This window comes from Poecilia formosa, unplaced genomic scaffold (genome assembly GCF_000485575.1).
Source record: "Poecilia formosa unplaced genomic scaffold, Poecilia_formosa-5.1.2 Scaffold467, whole genome shotgun sequence".
In the NCBI taxonomy this organism is placed as follows: domain Eukaryota; kingdom Metazoa; phylum Chordata; class Actinopteri; order Cyprinodontiformes; family Poeciliidae; genus Poecilia; species Poecilia formosa.
This window is the reverse complement of record NW_006800406.1, coordinates 41399-61436: the sequence shown is the minus strand read 5'-3', so window position 1 is coordinate 61436 and position 20038 is coordinate 41399. Positions and strand designations below refer to the sequence as shown.

The following is a 20038-nucleotide window of genomic DNA, read 5'->3' as shown; positions in this document are numbered from 1 at the left end:
TTCATCACGTCAGAGTGGAAGGTTAAATGAAGCCGAGATTGAAGCTATGAAATGTATAAATGAAACACAGAAAAATTCAAAGCCTGATCCAAAGATTCATACATCCAGCACAAACTTATCAGAAAAAGGTGATCACTTACACAAATTGACAAAAGTAAATAAATAAATAAGGACCAAAGTTTTAGGGGAGTTGTTGTCGGAACATTAACATAAATGGACTGAAAGTTCATGGAGCTTTACACCACACATTCTCATTCACACACGATATCGTGTGTGAATGAGAATCTTTACGGATGGTTTTCCGTAAAGATCTGTAGGCGACATGGGGTTGGGTGTCCTGCATGGGTGAGGAGGCTTTTTTTCTCATGAAATTTGAAAGTGAAAGAGTAACTTTTTTTAATTTGGGTGTATTAGAGCATATGGTGGTCATGCTAGGTCAGATAACTAGCACTCCACATCACCCTGAATTAGTGGCAGCAACAATATGCTCTGGATGGTTTTCTGCAGCAGAAACAGAGAAGATGGAAGATGGATCAAGTTAATTACAGAGAAATCCTTTAGGAAAAATGATTTAAAACTGTAAAAGGCCCGAGACTGGAATAGAATTCCATCTTCAAGTAGGACTACAAACCTGACATCAAATGTCAAATGACCCAGTCAAAGTAAAACATAAAACAAACTGATAATTTGTGGTAAAACTTGAAATTTAACAGATGGTCTCTATCCAGTCTGACTAAAGCATTCTCAGCCTGTAGATGCGTGTCAGAGACACATACCTCAAGACATACAGCTGTTGCTACAGTGGAAATACGTAATACTAATAATACTGTATACATAAAACTGCCACAAATTTCAGACCATTGTTCGCAAAAGGTATCATTTTCATACAATTATGCCAATAAGAAGGTTTTAGATTTCTTAGAAGCATTACCGCGGCATGCCAGGGAAGGGCACTGCATTTCTACCTCAACCTCGCATGAATCCCGTATGTGTCATCCTGACAGATAAATGTAGTGCCGTGATATTAAATGTCACAAATGGCTGCCGCTTATTGGCTGTTCTGATATGTAAGGTGAAACACGACATCGCGACTAGGACGTGTATATTCACTTGCGGGCCAAAGCTCATTTGTGTATTCGTCAAATTTCTGACTGACATGCATTTGGCAAGCACTAAAAAAAAGAGGCTGGCTGAAGCACAAGCGCTCCCTTCTCCAAGCACTGAAACACTGAGCTCCGACTCCTGCAACAGAACAAGCCGCTCCACGTTTTAGCGGCCTCCCTCCGCCGCAGTGGGAGAGGAAGTCGAGCCGAGAGTCAAGCGGAGACGCTACCGTGTTAGCAAAAAACCCTACAGAAATATACAGCGAGGAGGGTTTTCGAGCAAACATGTGCCACATTTTTGCTGGGAAACGATACGCTTGACTGAACGGAGCGGGCTCTATCGACTGGCATACGTCGCCGAGACAGCCAAGGGACAGCGTCAGTGCTCCTCACAGGCAGCTTGAGAGAGAGGGCTCCCCTATCACGGACAGCCTGGTAGGCAGGAACCGCTCGGCTCTGGCTGGCTGGCGCGGAAAACGACGACCTGCTCGACTCTGCTGATTTTTCTTAGTATTTCCAACTCCCTGTGTGAGAAGACCTCGAAAACAGTGGCACACCCACCGTGTTCCTTCAATTTTGGCGTGGGAAAATATAACAGTCTCCCCAACAATCATCGTCTTAACTGTTAATAACCTCGACTCCCAGTTCTGTGAAACCACCACTGGACAACCGAGCTGCTCTCCATCTCTCCGCGCTCCCTCCCTCCTCTGCTACCGTCACAGTGTGCAGCTCCGTGCTGGGTCTCCTCCCCATGCTCCGGATAACTCAACGAGAAGCCATGGACTACATTTGTCATCTTTACTGATATTTTTCTCCTCAAGTTCCTGGGCTGTTTCTCGGAAGCGCAGCGAGACTTCCCCAATAACAAGGAGACGGAAGCAAGAACACCCGCAGCCGTTAGCTTTTTAGGTAAACTACTGCACGGTGTCGGAACTGCGCCGCTGTTAATCAACCAGCTTGTAATAACCGTGTTGACAAGTGGCTTTACGGGCTTTTTAATGCAGCTGTCGAAACCCAGCAGTTCGCTCAATGGTAATTTAGCCTTCTGGCTAGCAGGTTTCATTTTTGCTAGCTAGCGTGTTGGGCTAGCTAGCAGGCGAACCCGAATATCGACACCAGCAGGAGGCTACAGCAGGTTAGCTCCACGACGCGTGGATTTGGCTTGTGATTAGTTAATCACGCCGTGCCCGCTCTGGATTTGGAACTAAAGCGTTCAAGGTGTTTATCCGCGTCTTTTCCAACGGTATTTTCGGCGTGATTGCTGCGCCCCGCACGGAGCACTTCGGCTGCAACAGGAAGGAAGCCGAGCGAAAAAAGGACGGAGCAGAAAAGGAAAAACAAATAGCCACACAGACAGCGGAGAGTGGGATTGAACGGAGATCATTATTATGAATGCTGCTTGTTTTTCATCTTCTGATCGCACGGACTTAAAGGTGCCAAAACTTGCTTAAAGGATTCTAATATTTGGAGACGAGGACAACGGATCGCCACATTTAAATTGCCCTGGAGGGTCTTTTTCAGGTCTTTTCAGTAAATCCATCCCCCCGCCCCTTCCCTAAATGTGATGGTTCGAGCATAACGAGCCACACGTGTTCCTGTTTGTTTGCTGTAACGCAGACCCTCTGGTGTTATCGAGGCCACGAAAACAATCGGGAGTTACATCTCACGTTCGGACTGCAGACTCCGCCTGCCATTTCTCTAAAATTGGACCCCCCACCCCCTATCCCCTCCTTTCTGCACATTTGTTTACATTTGAAGGGAAAGTCCCGAATCGAAACCCCATGTGGAACTGGAGACAAACCGATCGTTTGGGCAAATTTTTTCAGGAAGGAAGTCCCGAGAGACGTGCAGAATTTGACAGCTGTCCACTAAGGCTGCATATCACGGCAGCCCTGTGAAGCGAGGAAGCGCTGACACCAAAACGAGCCCGTTCCTGCTTATTTTAGCACCTTTCATCCCGGCGCTCATACGGCGCAATCCGGCTGCAGTTTTGCGCCAAATGGGATTGCAAGGACGGCGATCGAGCTGATCCACGGACTACTTATTAATTAATTTTTTTTATCCGATCACAGCCCACCTTAATATCCCCCCTCCATGAATTTCCTTTTTATGTCTTAATGATGATGGTGGCTTGAGGTTAGCAGCCGCAGACATCTACACGATTCCGCTTCCTCCGGACCCCCTCCCCTTTACCGGCCCCCCCCTGTCATCGCACCTTGGCCCTTGATGTTGGTCCTCTCCGCTGGAGGAAACGGTTCTTTTAATTCTCTGAATAGTTAAAAAAAACAAAACAAAAAAAAAACCACAGGAAGCCTGCTGTTTTTATTAATTTGCTTCCCTAAAGGGTCGAAAAATGGCGGACCTCGAAGCGGTACTCGCCGATGTCAGCTATTTGATGGCGATGGAGAAGAGCAAGTCTACTCCTGCCGCCCGTGCCAGTAAGAAAATCATCCTCCCTGAGCCCAGGTAAGCTCATCAGCGAGGCCCTGTGATGTTAAGTGGTTGTGCCTGTTTGCAATTAACATGGAGTCTTTGTGAAGCGTATTTGGCTGCATAGGAGGAAGGAGGCGTGCTTACTGTCAAACCTGTCCCTACTGTACACCCTCGATTTAAACAAAAAGGCTGATGCTTTCTGTCTATTCAGTTTTCTGCAAACCACGCTGTTGCTTCTGGCCTCCTGCAAGTAGACACCAAAAAACGGGAACAACTATTATAGAATGTGCATGCCTTTTTTTTTTTTTTTTTACTAAAAAATGCACTGATCAGGTTTTTCCTGATCAGTGCATTCGATTTTTGCACTGATCAGAAGTCATTCAGCTGATTCCAAGTTTGATCCAAGCCTTGGAATCGGCTTGGATTCCAACGCTTGATTCAAGTTGGATCAAGTCGATTCCAATTTGGAAGTTGATTCCAATTTGGAATCGACTTGATATGCCGATTCCAACTTGGGCCAATTTAAAAAAAAAAAGAAAGAATGAAACGCATAGAAGTAAAACAAAATGGCGTATATTTTGTTTGATAGTGTTGGTAGTTTTTGAATCCTATTAACAGCAAGGCAATTATAAGATTATTATTTGTTAATTCATTAAAGGGTATATTTGTGTCTGAATGGGCGCAGTGTTTCATACCTTTCTAGTTTCTTTTTGTTTGGGCTCTACATGTAGTTTGCAGGGATTTGAGAAAGCAAATCAGGGAGATATTTTATTCTCTGTAGTTTTTGTAACAAAATTAAAACATACATGCCACAAAGGGATAGATTTTTAGTGAATTTGGTTTGATCAGTGGCCCTAAATGGCCATTTTTCAAAATGAAGTGTAATTATAAGCTGCTTGCAGTGACTATATTTTCAACCTTATTGGTATTTATTGATGCCTTCATTAAAGAAACAGTGGAGAAAATAGCAAAACGGTCAATCTTGAAAATACAGACAGTTTTAAGAGATTTTAACAATAGTTAATTGGAGTTTATTGTAAGAGCGATTAATCAAAGTACACAAATTTATCACAATAAATGATAAACAATGCGATAATTCCCATTTTATCAGCTACTCTACTGTGCATGTCACCTTTAAAAGGCAGGAAAGAATACACTTTTCTAGCTGTTTAAACTATTTACAATTAGGCTAACAAAATAACTCACAACTCGCCTCCAGGGCAGGTCATTTCTCTTCGCCCGGTGCAACTCCTGCACGCGGCTTTGCGGCATCTGCAGTTGTTAGAGGTTTTTATTTTTAGCACGTCATCTCTATCTCACACTACGTCCTGTTCAAACCTGCTGCAATTTTGATTGGGGAGCACCACGCTTTCCTGCTAATTGTGACCAAAATGGGAAGAAATTATTGTATTTCATCTGTAATTTGCACGCTAAATATGAATTAAGTTCATATTTAGCTGGCCCGGCTCTTGCTGTGTTTTTGTCAGGTTCCACGCTCATCGGCTGTGTTTACAAACAAATAATTCCTCTATACATATCAGTATGAAATGGGCATACCAATCAACAAAGAGGTGAATTGACCTAGATCCGTTCCTAACTTTTTTTGTGTACGTTTATTTGTATGGATTGTAGTGTTCGTATTATTTAAGAGAGGATGATTGTTTTGTTTTAATGTTAATTTACCTAGTGGATAAACGTATTGTTTCTTTTAAATGTTCTTCCTAAATAAAATGGATCAGATTAGTGATTAACGGAAGATTAGCCAATTCGGATCTGATTATTTATCCATGAGGTTAATCTCGTGTTAGCCTGACTGAAACATCAGTGCGTGCTTCAAAACCAGCTCACGAATCCGAGGCAAATAGAAAGCGGTGGCAGACTGTGTCCTTTCCATGTTCTGTGCTCCACAGTCTACCCTGTCATAGCTGTCACTTACTCCCAGGCTTATTTGACTGATAGCTGTACAACAGCGTTAGCTTCAAACTGGTAGCTGCTGCTGGGGCTTGACTGTGAAGCTGGTGCAGCTGTGCTACCAGCATATAGTAGCTCTTGACGTTAGCACCCAACCCCCCCGCCACACCTCCTCACCCATGCTGTTTGCATGCACCCACTGTTAGTAGGCTGTCAGACAAGACTAAAGCCCCATTCTGATTGAACTGACACCGCTTTGCCCTCTTCTTTTTAAGCATTTACAGAGAGGCGTGCTGCAGTGGGCTTCATAGTGCTCTGTTTTAGGTCATAGCGTGCAACTCGCTAAAACAGGATGTGGTTGAGATTTGGTTATTGAGAGTTTCTTTTCATGGGAGGTTTGTAAATGTGACAGTTGGGGCTGCACTTAACGATGACTTCTCTAGATTAGTTTAACGATGTTTTTTTTTTTTTGTTTTTTTTTTCCGATTGTTCAATTAATCTAACACATTGTTGGTTAATTTTTAGGTTACTCTAATGGGAGTGTACTGGAAATTAAAATATTTTAACCACAGTAATAAAAACAGTTCTTTAATGTTGTGATATGTATATATTTTTTCTTGAATGCATAGTACAGTCAAACGTAAAATCTCAACCAAACTGGAGTAAATAAACAATTCAAGTAAAAGAAATGAAGTGCAACACATTTAGCATTCTAACAAACCCAAGTCGTAAAATTCAAGTCACTGTTAATATGTTTAACAGTGTGAAGTGAAACTATTTTTTTTAGTTTTTGCTAAAACATTGTTCTAAAGTGAAGTGCAATTTCCAAAAATGTAGCCTTTTCAAAAAAATTATTCAGCAGCGCAAACATTTTTTTGCTTTCTCACACACACGCACACACACACATACTCAAACATTCGAATTGAGAAATGCTCACATTTCTCAACTCGAGGTCTGACCTCTGCTTTGAGGTCAGACATGCTTTTTCTAACCCTTCTTTAAAACAATTGTGCCTGCAGCTTTAAAAGAGGTGCTAATACAGAGCTGATGCTACAGCGATTGGGCAAATATAGCAACTAGGAATGCACGATATGAAAATTTGGGCTGATGTTAATACGTCTGTTATGGCTGTTAATCAATATTTCCCTACGCTTCCCTTTCGACATTGTAAAAACAATTACTACAATACTGCGCTGCATCATTGCTGTCATATGACCAAACAAGACCCTCAGAAACAACCTCCCCTGCCCCCATAAATACAAACGGCATCAATGTGGAAATATATATTTTTTTAATATCGACCCAGTTTTATTTATCAGACCCATGGCAATATATTAAAAACTGACAAACATCTGCACATACTGATGTTGATGCTGATGCATCGTTCCTCTAGCAACGTTTCCATTACAAATGTACACAAAACTTTGTCAATATTCTTCTAATGTCGAAAAAACACAATTTTGCAATTGCGATTCATCTAGGAGTTATTGGCAGCAGCAGTGTGAGAGTGTATATGAAGCATTTAGATTTTCACACACATTGGTTTGTTTTATTTTTGACTTTTTGCGTTGCTAATGTTCTTTTGATTCAGATCTCATTAATGGCACATCACTGCTGCTTTGCGATCTGATGGATGTACTTTTCCTTCCTCCGCTGGGGTTGCTGGTTTCGGTTTCTCCTGGTTCCACTCTGAAAATGAGCTCACATTTAAAGCTTTCTCTAGTCAGATAGTCCATTAAAGCCAGCATCCTCTTCTTTTTTGTCCATAAGCAGAGTACAGTCATAACCTTTTAGTTTATACCCTGATAGATGCTTATGCAAATTGATGCTGTCCACGGTTCCTGGGACAGCAGCCTTTGTGGCAGAATTTATTTGTACCAGGCTGCAGTTTCAGATTTGCATGGGTTGACCATTCAGGTTGTTGACAGGAACACTTACAGAACCACAACTAGGCCAGTTACATTCAAATTACTACTCACTATAGACCATTTGGGAAAAACACTTTCACTGCAGATGTCACTCACAGAAAATATACATTTCTGTTGACTTTTAGGATATTTATGAATGTTCTTTGCTACCAAATTCCAAAACATTCAAGAAAAAGTCTGTAAGGGGTGCTCGATTTATTAAAAATAAATGAATAAATACTTGCATTATAATGTTCTTGTTCAGATATTTTATGTCAATATTGACAATTATTTTATATTTTCCTTTCCATCATCACCTATCTCCATGGGCTTTAAAAATCTTTTTCTATAATATCAGATCTGAGCATCAAAGGGTGTAAAAGTCATGTTATTGGCATGCAGAGATGACATATGTGGCCAAATATGGAAAATATTGGTTATTTATAAAACACCAATTTATAACAAATATCGCATCAAGGCATTTTACAAAAGTCAATATCATCATCTTGATCGTCTACAGCTGCCACTAACAATTATTTCAGAAATTGATTAATCTGCCAATTAGTCGATTAATTGGAAAAAAATAGCACATTCTTCAGATTTTTCATTGCAACTTGAGCTATTTTTTTTAACATTATTAGAAATAAATTAAAAGATGCAAATAAACAAATAGCTCAATTCATATTTTTTGACTATTTGATGACTATTTCAACTATTTGACTACTATTTAAATAATCAATTAACCATGAACAAGCTGAATTGTTTCTGCCCTAAATAAAATGTATATCGCTACTACATCCTCTGAATATTGTGCCGGTTTAATCGCAGCCATTTATCCCGACTAACTGACATGCTAAGTGTTTTGCTTTTACAGAGCAAATGAAATAAAAGCAATGAATGATACTGTTGTTGTTGGAATGATGTGAATGATAAGAGATTAGCTGAGAGGTGAAAAAATGAAAACAAGACATTGAATCATAACACCTCAGACAGTTTAGTAAGCCACTCATGTTTTTGTGTGTTCAGAGAGAGCTGGTTGCTAACAGTGTGCCATTATAATGTGATGAAGGGATCGCCGCTCCACAGAGTTCTGACGTTCAGCATCCAACTCTCTGACTTCTCTGTTCGTCTTGCTTCTGGAGGCGGGTCGGACCTGTTCACAGGAGGGTCCATCCACTGTTAGCTAGCGTACCTGTCCATCATCATTCTTGGATTTATCACAAAATAATCAAAGTTTCTGATTCTGAGCTTGGTCTTGCTGATGAAATTAATGATTTTAGCTCTGTCATATCGGAACATAATCGGGAGTATAATGTTCAGATCAAATAAGCGTACACAATTAACACTCAGCAAAATCCAATCATATCCCAAACATTAGTTCCTGGTAGACATCTTTAAATAACCTGTGTTGATAAAACTCAACTCCTGCTACCTGTCGTTGGTCTGCTCTGATTTTTTTTTTTTTTGTCAGGCTCACTTTCCCAGTAAGCTTTCTCCCAGCTTCTAACAGTTGGAGGCTGTTCTGTGTCCATGGTATGCAAAACTGAATTTGCTGTGGAAATGATTTGGTTGATCTAATGAATCAGGGGTTTTCTTTAACACTTTACTGTCATGTTTTCAGTGACATGAATAGAGTTAGTAAAATTGATGCTAGAAAAATAAATTATTCACAGGTCCTCATATGTGTCTGGATTGATACAAACAATCTGGACACAAACAGGTTTTTTATAAGCTGGGTTTATCGTTGACATATTGAACTCCCATCCCACTGCCCCGCTTGTGGATCTTGAGCTCCATGTCGTGCAACTCTGAAATTTTGAAACTTGCTGCGGATCGTGAACCTTTTACTCAAAACGGTCTATTTGGAAGGTGCTGTTGCAGAGCAGGTTCACCTGTACCGTAATATGTTCCTGCTGAAAAGGCTGTTTTTTGGAAGATGCTGCATAAAAGTACGTAAGTATAGAAGTCTCAGCAGCTGAGTTTCCATTACAAAAATGCGCAAAACTTTGTCGATATTCCTCTTACGTCAAAAAAACATAATTTTGTAATTGCGGTGTTTCCATTAAATAAGGCAATTAGTTTGTTCATAAATTCATATTCAAATACAAAAATACCTTATGGATCCCAAAAGGAAATTAAATGTTGTAGCTCTTATTAATTGAAGTTATTATACATGGTGATGGCTGCTGGCAGGAAAGATCTCCTGTAGTGGTCTGTATTTCAGTGAATTTGAAGAAGCCCCTGACTGAAGACACTGTTATCCCAAGACAGTCTGTCTCTCTGTAAGCAAAACTGCCCTTCAGAAAATATGAATCATTAGAATGGAAATGATCAAGCTTGTTTTAATTTATCATGTAATTAATTGCTTCTTGTGATAGGTTTAATGGTGAGACACAAAAATTAAGCTACTTTAAGTTCTTCAAAGAATAAAAATGTTTTGTCTGCTTAGATTTTGGGGTTTAATAAGAGGAACTATCTCAAGATTTCTTGGAAACATTTCTAAAGTAGCACCACAAAATCAGATTTTTTGATTAAAACAAAAACATTACACAAAAATAATCTCAAAATTCTGGAGGGACTGTTTTATTCTTAAAATAGTCAAACTCTGATCAGATCAAACATGTAGATTAAAATGAGGGGGTGAAACTAACAGTACAGAGAAGGGGAAGCCCTTAAGGTACAGGGGAGTTTACTTTAAGTAGTTCAGTGGTGAAATTGACGCCTACATAGGGAGCAAATGTTTTTCTTTTTTTTATTATATCAAAAAATAAAAGCATGGCCTTTGAGGTTATATGCTATAAATGAGCCCCATTAGTTATTACACACGATGATATTGAAGCTGGCCAGATAAATGCATCAACTAATGGACTTACAGAAGCACTATTATACAGCTGTCGAGTAAATCAGTGCACCAAAAGGCTCGCATTAACATGAAAACGTACTTTTCAGTCAGGTCGTTTATCCAGTAATGTGTCCATTATGTTGGAATGATATGGTTACATTATGTTTCCTTCCTGTGCAGTGTCACCCCAAAGCTTGTTGCGCTTTGAGTGCTTCAGAGGAATTACTCAGATTCAAATTGTTAAATATCATAGAGGACGAGAAGTTCGGAGTAAGAGCAGGCTGGCGGGCGTGCGGACTTTACCTGCAAAACCGCTTCCTGTAAACAGCCGTACATGGCAAACTTCAGAAACAGGTGCAAGCTGACAAACCTTTCTGTAAGCATGCTTCAGTTGTGGCCCTTGAGCATGCACGCATGCTGTAAGCCTTTAGGCAGCTACCCGTTGAGGTGGCGGGTTGCAGTCCTCTATGGTGCTCTGGAGGTAGCGTGGCACTGCAACATTCTCGGCAAGCCGGGGCCAAGTCCTCTGACAGAGAAGTGAGATTATGACGGCAATGGTGGAAGTTGTGTAGATTGGGGGGGAGGGTTGGAGGATGACCTCGTTTTGTCAAAGGACAACTTTTGTAACTTAAAGTACACATACAGATGGACTTTAGGTGGCAAAAGTTCTGAACAAGGGCAGAAGCAAGATCCCATTGTGTGAGAGAGCAGTCTCTGTTTAATGGGATTATTGAGTCGTAAGGAAATCAAATTATGACAGCTTTGACATTTTAAACTTACCTTAGCATTTAATGTGACTAACATTACTTGTAACCTCAATTTCTGTGTGTATTCCCAAGAATCAATCAAAATGTATTAGTAGAGCACATGATGTATATATTTTTAAGAGGTTGAAATTAGATGGTTAGAAATAATAACACCCCCACTGGAAATGATTTAAGACCACAAATTTAATGAGGTTCAAACCATCTCTGTCAGTGATCATAATGGGCAAGGATCATATTCCTGACTTAGTCTCTCTGTCTAACATTCTGCGCACAAGGATAGACAGAGTTTTAAAGAGAAGCAGCAAAAGCAAACATGATGGATTAGCAGTGCTTCTGTCATCCAGATAATATTACTGTAGAATATTGTCTCTGCTGCCTAGAAATTGAGCCATTAGCATGTCAGGGCAGTCAGACTATCACAGGATCAATCTTCAGTCAGAGACCTCTAAAGACTGATTGCGACCAGAGACCCTTCCTGCCCATAGTGTCACTATCCGCAAATCTTTGAAGATACTTGGATGATATGAATTTCTGCAACATTTAATTTCCCCGTGGCATAACGTAAGTGCCTCTTAGGGTGCATTTACCCCACCCCTGTTTGATCCGCTTTAATCCAACTCCAGTCCATTTGGCTTGAAAGTCCTGTTTGTTTGGTGAAGTGTGAATGCGCAATTGAACCCATAAAGTGAACTCTGGCCTGCCTACAAAACCAGGTCTTTGTTCAGTTGAAGTGAACACTGGTGTGGTTCGAAGGCATATGTAAACATCAAGCGGACTGGAGACTGGTCCAAAATACATATTTCACAGAGCATTCTGGGTAAATACAACCCAAAAATGTGAGTCTAGCACCAGCGGGAGAAATTACTCGTAGTTTATCACTAAAGAAAAAGGAAAAAAAAATCCTATAACTGCAAAAATCAAATTTTTGTTTAGATTTTGTAAAGAAGGAAGTTGCACTCCATATCTTCTTCAAAGGTTTTTGTGTTGTTTTCTTCAGTGTTTCTTGGTGCAGTGCCACCACAGGCGAGGAGGGGAACAGGTTTTTCAAAGGTGTGAAAACACCCTTCGATGTGATAAGCAGCATTGACACTTGGCAGACCTTGAAAGGACCAACATTTGGGCAACAGTGAGTTTGAGATCTATTTTTGAGCTGATCTGTTTTAAAGGGGTCTCCCTCTACCTAAGTGCTGCTTTGTTATTGCTTGAAGAGCTCCAGCATATTTCAGTTAAGGGCTGCCAGGAGACAGTGGAGAGAATTCTGGCTTACTATTCAATATTTTCTTGGCAGTGTGAGCACACTCTAATCTTTGTGTGCTAAACGGAGGTTTTTCTCATACAGTCTGAAGAAAAATGCGCTGTTCTCTTTGATCCCGTCTGCTTCTCAACATGCAGTCACCATAAGAGCAAATGATGAACTAAAGGTCTGAGAAAAAACATCTAGGCGAAAAGACTGAAAATATCTTTATTTCCTGGAAGATCTTTGGACGTCTGCCATAAATATATTTAAAGTCGCCTGTGAATCAGTTTCCATCTGCCTGTTCTCATAGATCCTTAGTCCTTGACTATGACACCCTGTTTACTCGTGTTGTAAATTTATAAAAGTAAACAAATTGGCTTTCACTCAAAACAAAAACAGAACATGGAAAAAAAGAAAAATCCCACATGTTCATAAACTTTTCCCATGTGAACTCTCATTATTCAAGCCACTTGTCTTTCCTGATCTTCCATTTTCACTTGTACTTTTGCTACATTAATGGTGTTGCTCATGTCTTAACCTTGGAGGAACAAGAATTTGCTCATTGGCTTGAATTAGATCTGAATGAATTAGTGATGCTTATTCTAAGGCCAAACACCGTAGGTCAGAACTGGATGAAGGTCTGTCTCCGTACAATCTATTCACTTTAAATAGGGTACTGAGCTTTGAGTATTGGCTGATACCAATATTGACAGTATCACAGTAACGACTGTGATAAACGATAATATTGTTGTTTGTCGGCCATTTTCAATTAATATATTGATAATTGCTCTCTCAACGATTGATAAACTTTAATTTTGTAAAGAACATTTAACACTAAAGCCGTTTTCGCACTGCAAGGAACGGAACGGAACGGAACGGCAGGCTTCGGTCCGGTTCCACCCGAACTGCAGCCCTGTTGTGTTTGCATATAACTGAGGGCGACATCGAAGCTGTACCTGACGTCATTATTTTTGAAACTAAATGGTTTCGATGTAGCGGCCGAAGCCTTTTCCTCAGAGATGCGGCTGAAAACTTTCCCTTTCCTCGTTGACCGATCTAGTTCATCTGTACTCGTTCATCAGGGAGTAAACGGAGGAAAAAAAAAAAAAAAACGTCGTCATGGAACCAGGTAACAGCAGAATATTCAGAGGAATTAATCGCAAATTAAAAATAATAAAGATATTAATTAAAAAGAGCACTCTTTACAAAATACAATAAGAACAGTTTAGTGAGAGCCAGCTGGACCCGATCAACGGCTGACTGCAAAACAATCAACGGCTGACTCTAAACCAATTAGCTGCTAATTCTAAGCAGCCCCGCTTGGCCGGCCCGATTGGAACCACATCTCTTGTGGTTCCAAGGAGCCAACTGGAACCGGGTCGGAAGTTATAATGCAAACTCGGTCGGCCCTACTTTAAACCCGTTCCGTTCCTTGGAGTGCGAAAACGGCTTAAATAAAATGGACATAAAAACCTCAAATAAAACGGATTATAAAATCTCTATAGCAAAAATTTACCCTTCAAAATATAATAATCATCAGAATGGACATTATTGAGCTTATTTTAATTTATTATGCAATTAATTGATTTGTTGCAACAGGCTTATCAATAATAGGTGAGAAAATTGATCCATTTATTATCAACCAATGGGTCTGCCTGTGGGATGCAAATGCCGCTGAATAGAAATACTGGTGTGGACTAAATACTGGAGCTGACTGCTTCTGCCTGAGATTGTAGGTGGAAGCTGATATAATCCGATACTCATTTTTTTTAGTTGATATCGTATTGATTTCCGATGCCAGTATCTGATCGGGAATTGGCTTTTTTAGAGGACTTCAAGTGCATTAGATGTTCACACTTAAGATGGACAATTATACAGGTGGCTGTACTGGTGACAGAGTTGTGATTTATTTATTTATTTAAATTAAAAAAATAATAGACAGAGGCCCAATTTCAAGGCATTAAATTACAAATTCAAATGTCTTTTTAGTCATACTTGATATAGCATTTTTATAACATCTGAAGGTAACGTAGTTACATGAAAGTGTAGGCCTGTCGCGATAAACAAATCAATTAATGATAAATGAAAATGATCAATCTCATTTTAATTTATTGCTTTATTGTTTCTTCCTGCATTTTCTCTTTCAATAGACAACTCTGGTTCTCTCCACAGATCCTCCCTCCCTCATTTCCTTAGTGCAGTGGTTCCCAAACTTTTTCTTCTGTGCCCCCCCAGTGGTTTCCAAACATTTTCTGCGCCCNTTGGTTGAATGTAGTTTTTATTTCCACTTTGGTTTTATGTTTAGATTTCATTCAGATTTATTTTTATATTTTTTTATGGAGACTGAGAGTCCATTTTATTTTTGTTTTTGGTTGTTTGTTTTGTTTACCAGTTCCAGAGTTAAAAGTTATTTTGAAAATAAAGTGTATTTATTTTTGGCAGGATGTGCTTGCATTATTATGTCATTACCATTACATCAGTTTAAAATGGTATTCAAACAATCTTATCGTTCATCGCAATAATTTTTGAGACATCAGCAGAATTTATCGTGACAGGCCTATGAGTGCTATAAAAGAGCACAAACACAAATGCTGCTCTTGAATAATATTCCCACTTATAACATTCTTCTTTAAGACACCAGTCACATAAAGAAGTATGATTTAAATCACTAATCGTCACCCAGTAACTACATTTAATCTTATTGTCATATTTATTGATTCTCTCATTTAACAGTGGAAAAAAATAACAAAGCTAATAGTCCTGACAATACAGTTTTACTTGTGAACAGTAATTGGAATTTATAGTGACAACAATAAATGAAAATTCCTTTAAGAAATTTACCACAGTAAATGATAAACGATGCTATAAATGCCCAGCCATACTACCGGCTAATCTTATTATAGTAAACGATGAATAAAAATCATTCCTGTTAGATTTGTAGCCTAAGAGCAGAATTTAGGAGCTTCCCATAAGTCAGATCAGATTAGCTTTATTTTGGTCAGTTTACAACATTACAAAAAAAGCAAAACAAAATAATTATTTAAAATAACTATTTAGCAAACTGATGAGCTACAATAAAAGGAATAGGCAGAAGCCAAGGCTTATACTTGCCTACCATATTAATAGACTCGGCAGTCTACACACATACACACATTAATACTTAAACATGCCTCTGTAAAGCTATACATACATGCACAAACCACCATTTGGGTGTTTATGTTGATAAAACTGATATAATGATGCGGTCTGAAAACCTAGGCACTACAGAACATATATGAGCTGCTGTTGCCTGGCTGATTGACGTCTTCCTGAGTGCAGGAACGTTGCTGCCTGTGGGACGATGACAGCAAATGAAAGCGTTCTTTATTGGGCTCAGCCCCCCCCTTTTTTGTTGTTTTTTTAAGCTCTCTGAGAACCAGCAGCAGAACCAACGCCATGGCCCTGCACTCTTCTCGTCTCTGCCCACCTCTCATAATTTGTCCACATCGTGTCGATCCGCTGCAGGCAACCCGGCCTTATTTATCAGCACGTGCCGGCAGCCAGTCTGTCACTCAAAGCGCTCTGTCGCAGCAGGACCTTCTTTGTTGCCCCTCTGTGTCACGGTCATCTGCCCCCATAAGCTAATGTTGATGTTATGCCACAACTGTTGTTCCCAGCTGAGCTTCGCTCGGCTTAAACTCAATTGATAATGTCCGGAAGATGTCCGTTCGGTCCTTTTGTACAGAGGTGTGTCAATATGTTAACAGGTAGACAGATTATCTGTACGGCCTTTGGTCCAACTCGTGCTGTCATGCATGATTTATTACTGTAATAGATGTATTCATTATCTGGGTTTTCCCTAGAAGCCGTGTTCTGGAACGACCTGCTGCACCTTTAAGTTTTAATAATCTCACAATACTTGACTTTAACGGGAAATGTTAACCGTCTTTGTGGTATGCTGGGTTTAGTTTTAAACAAATAATCTAGTCAGCTGCTAGTGATTCAGTGGGGCAAGAAGGCCGAGTCTGAAGAGGAAGTGTCAACTTCCTCAGTTCTTGTTTCAGCAGCTGTGGCTGAAGCTGACATGTTGCATAGTGTTCACCAAAAAGGTTGCACCCATCTGTGTCATTAGCACCACTAGCTGGGGTCTTCTGTCACATAGCAACAAAGTCATGCCTTGTTGTGGTGTTGAAATTACGAATGAAACAATTAATTGGATGAATCCCGATTAATTATTTAAATAATTGTCTACCAATTTAGGAATAGATCATTAACTGGAATATACAGACTCAAAAAAGGTAATTTACTGAAATGGCAACATACTTGGAGCAGTAAGCCAAAATTATGCAAAACAATAACAAAAAAATTTTGAATTTATCACCAAAACCTTCTTTTTTGGTAAATTATGTCTGGCCAAAAAATCCTCTAGTGGCATTTTAGCTTCACCTGGTTCAAATTCTGTACAAAAAAAATCTTAAGTACCTTTTACTATCCAATTATTAATCAGTTAATCCAAAAATTAATCACCAGATCAGCCCTGCACTATATTTTCATATGTTGTTTTCTTTGTAGCTGCATTTTATTAAAATGTTTAAAGTATGAAGAAAAGGTTTCAGCTAATGGTGGCGATAATGACCACATTTATTTCTTTCAGACCCGCTCTCTGTTGTTTATGGAATGTGTTCTTGTTTATTTTCTCCCAGTAGCTTTAGGAAATAGCTGTGGACACTTGTTGAAGAACATTTCAAAGATCTTTTGATGTTGGCGGCCTTTTGTTTGCCTTGCTGCCGAGATGAACCCACACTGCTTTAATAATGTTACGGTCCAGACTCGAGGGAGACTGATCCATGACTCACAGCGCTCCATTGTGTGTGGCTTTTATTTTTATTTTTTTTTATGTCTGACTTTCAATGCATTGATAGGTTGTTTGTTTGAGGTCATTCCCATGCTGAAAAATAAAACCAGTATCAGTCAGATGCTTCTCTGGTTGCAACTAGTGCTGGATCTTGATTGATCCAGTACTTCTCTGGATTCATGATAGCAGAAATATTGGAAACAAAACACAAAGTCTGACCCACAGCACCAAACCATGACGGTGACCCGGGCGGTGGTAAGCTAGATAGCCATAGCTTACCACCGCCCTACTGTTGTAGTAATTAAGTAATCTATAAATAATTCTGATGATTAATCAAGTAACTGGAAAAAAAGGCCCATTTTGTTGCAGCTACTTAACCTAGTAAAGTAAATATACAAAATAAAATGCTTGTAAAAATGTATGGTGGTGACATCAACTAACTAACTCACTCACTCTTAAGTTACCCATTAACAACCTGTTGAGTAACTTGTGCAGCAGTTTAAAGTTTCGTCCCTGTGCTTCACAACTGCTTAAAACAAATGAACAACGCCATGGAGAGAAAATTGTGGATAAAACTGGAAAGGTGATGTGATCAGTTTGGCAGTATTTCAGTTATTTTAACAAAAAAATCAATGAATAATTAGTAAATATAGACAATTATATTGTGATACTTTTTTCAGCCATATGTGCAGCCTTAGTAAAAAAAAATTGCTTCCTTTTTTTTAAATAAAACATTTTACTTCTGAAAATGCAATACATATCAAATATCACTTTCAGTCTATATAAGAAGTGTAGAAACTTTTTTTTAAACAAAATACTGTCAGTTATTTTTTCACGTCATTACTCTTCTTGATCAGCAATGTAATGTTAGCTGAAATGTATTTCTTTGTACATGTTTGACATTCCAGATTCTATTCCAAGACTCACACAGATAAAAAAAGTTGATCTTTTCCAAAGGGAACAAAAACGTGACCTGTTAGCAGCCAGTTGAAAGTGATCCATCACTTTTGACACCTTTTGTGTCAAAAGTGTCTCCCTCCATAGCTGCTGAAGGTACTTTGCATTCCTCAATAACAGCTTCGTGGTGGAAGTGAGAGCGCTGTGCAACACAAATAATCATCTGTTTGGAACACAGTGCGCTATATAATAAAACATAATTTAACGAAGCGTTGATGCAGATAATTTGCCTTGAGGAATTTTAATAGTTGGCGTACTCAAATCATTTGATGAGTCATTACAGCCCTAGTAACTATTGCTAAGAATATCAATTATGATTAGGTGTGCCACCATAACAAATTTTGTTAGACGATAAATTGTTCCAGAAGTTATTGCGATAAGCCATGATGTTGATTTGAGACCATTTTATAATGGTATGCAATATACTATTTTATACCATTATTATAGTGGTATAATAATACTAGAACACATTCTCAAAGATCAATAAACGTTAAATTCTAATGAACATTTAACACTGGAAAATGTCTTTCAGAAAATGCTCTAGTTGAGACCAAAATACCAGATCGAAAATTTTTTGTCCAGTTTTTGGTAGAAAGAAAGGGAGAGAAAAGAAAAGAAATCATACAAATTGAAATTGAGTTCATTTTAATTTATCATGCGATTGCTTTATTGATTATTATGACAGGCCTAATTATGATTGATCCACATTTTCCTCAGTCGTCTTCCTTTCAGGTTCGTTTCACCTTTGCTGAAATGGACCTTCCCCTTATAACCCACACAACCTGAAGAGCTGTAAATTGTGTGCTAATTATAACAAATTGAAATTGCTGTTGTGCTGTAGATGTGTTGGACTGTCCAACATAAGTATCATAATCACATGTTCTTGATGAAGTGCTGCCCTTATGGGCTCCACGGCTGACATGATCAGGTTGTTCTAAACCCTTGTTAGCTCCTGTCTTGTGTGCTAAATCAAACTCACAGGAGAACATGCACATCACTTCCTGAGCTTCAGTCTGTGGCTTGCTTAGCAGCTTATCTTCACCCCTGATGACTCCAGATAAAGACGGCTCAGCTCTCTGTTCTCAGGTCTTGAGACTCAGTCGAGTCTGTATTCATCACAAAGTCAAGTTTTGAGTCTTTGCTCGTCTTAAATTTGACTGAATTTCAAGTCTCGAGACTCATTTCTGAACAGTTGACTAGTTCTGTCAAAAAAGTGAGAATTAACTTATCAGAACAAAATAGACAGCTTAATGTCTAAAGCTACTTTTGCATTTTTATTAGTGGTGGTGGGACTTGTTTAGCATTTTTGCAGGGCTTTCGTTAATTGCAATTTATTTAAAAAATACATATTTGACAAAATAAGCTTTCTGAACCATTTGAGAGAAGGCTTGATGCAGTTTATTTTTTTTTACATGTTTCACCAAAGTAGGCAACCTATTTTTTTGGTCAATTTCAGTTAATTTATTATTTATTTAAGATTGGCTGTTATACTTAAAATGGCACTGACGGAACAAATGAAAGTTGTTGTTTTTTTGTTTTGTTTTGTTTTTTTGCATGTTTGACCAAGATTCTGAAACTATTGGTGCATAGTGTGCTGTACTGGTGCAGTTATCAAATAAGTTTGTAATTCAGTACATTTATGTCTGTGTTTAACAAAATAAATGCTGTAAGTCAATTCAGCACTGTTTTTCCATACCGTTTCCAATGATCATATCTTTGTACAATGAGACATTTTGAAAATAAATGTACTTAATGGAAACACCCCAGCTTTGAAAAAGCCCTTTTTCTGATGAAAAGCACATTTGTAATAAAAACTTGGCTGCTGACCAAAGTGATGTAAAGCAGAAGGCTGGTGGATTTAGCTTATTATTCTGTGTATTTTCGGAGGCAGTAATCTAGGGTTGTCACGATAACAAATTTTGCTGGACGATAAATTGTCCAGCAGTATTGCGATAAACGATAATATTGTTGTTTTGAGACTATTTTCAAGTCATATAGTAATGGAATAATAATGCAAGAACACATATCAATAAACTTTAAATTCTGC

The 20038-nt window shown here is 38.9% G+C and overlaps 1 protein-coding gene across 1 annotated transcript in view; it reads left to right on the top strand.

The window, feature by feature from the left end:
* The first annotated feature begins 601 nt into the window (after positions 1–601).
* The window catches only part of LOC103156162 (beta-adrenergic receptor kinase 2), a 54935-nt gene continuing 35498 nt past the window's right edge, over positions 602–20038 (top strand). Inside the window, exon 1 of the mRNA XM_007578118.2 lies at positions 602–3569. Within this exon, the coding sequence (XP_007578180.2) occupies positions 3457–3569 (113 nt within the window). The 5' untranslated portion in view covers positions 602–3456. The remainder of the gene's footprint in view (positions 3570–20038) is intronic.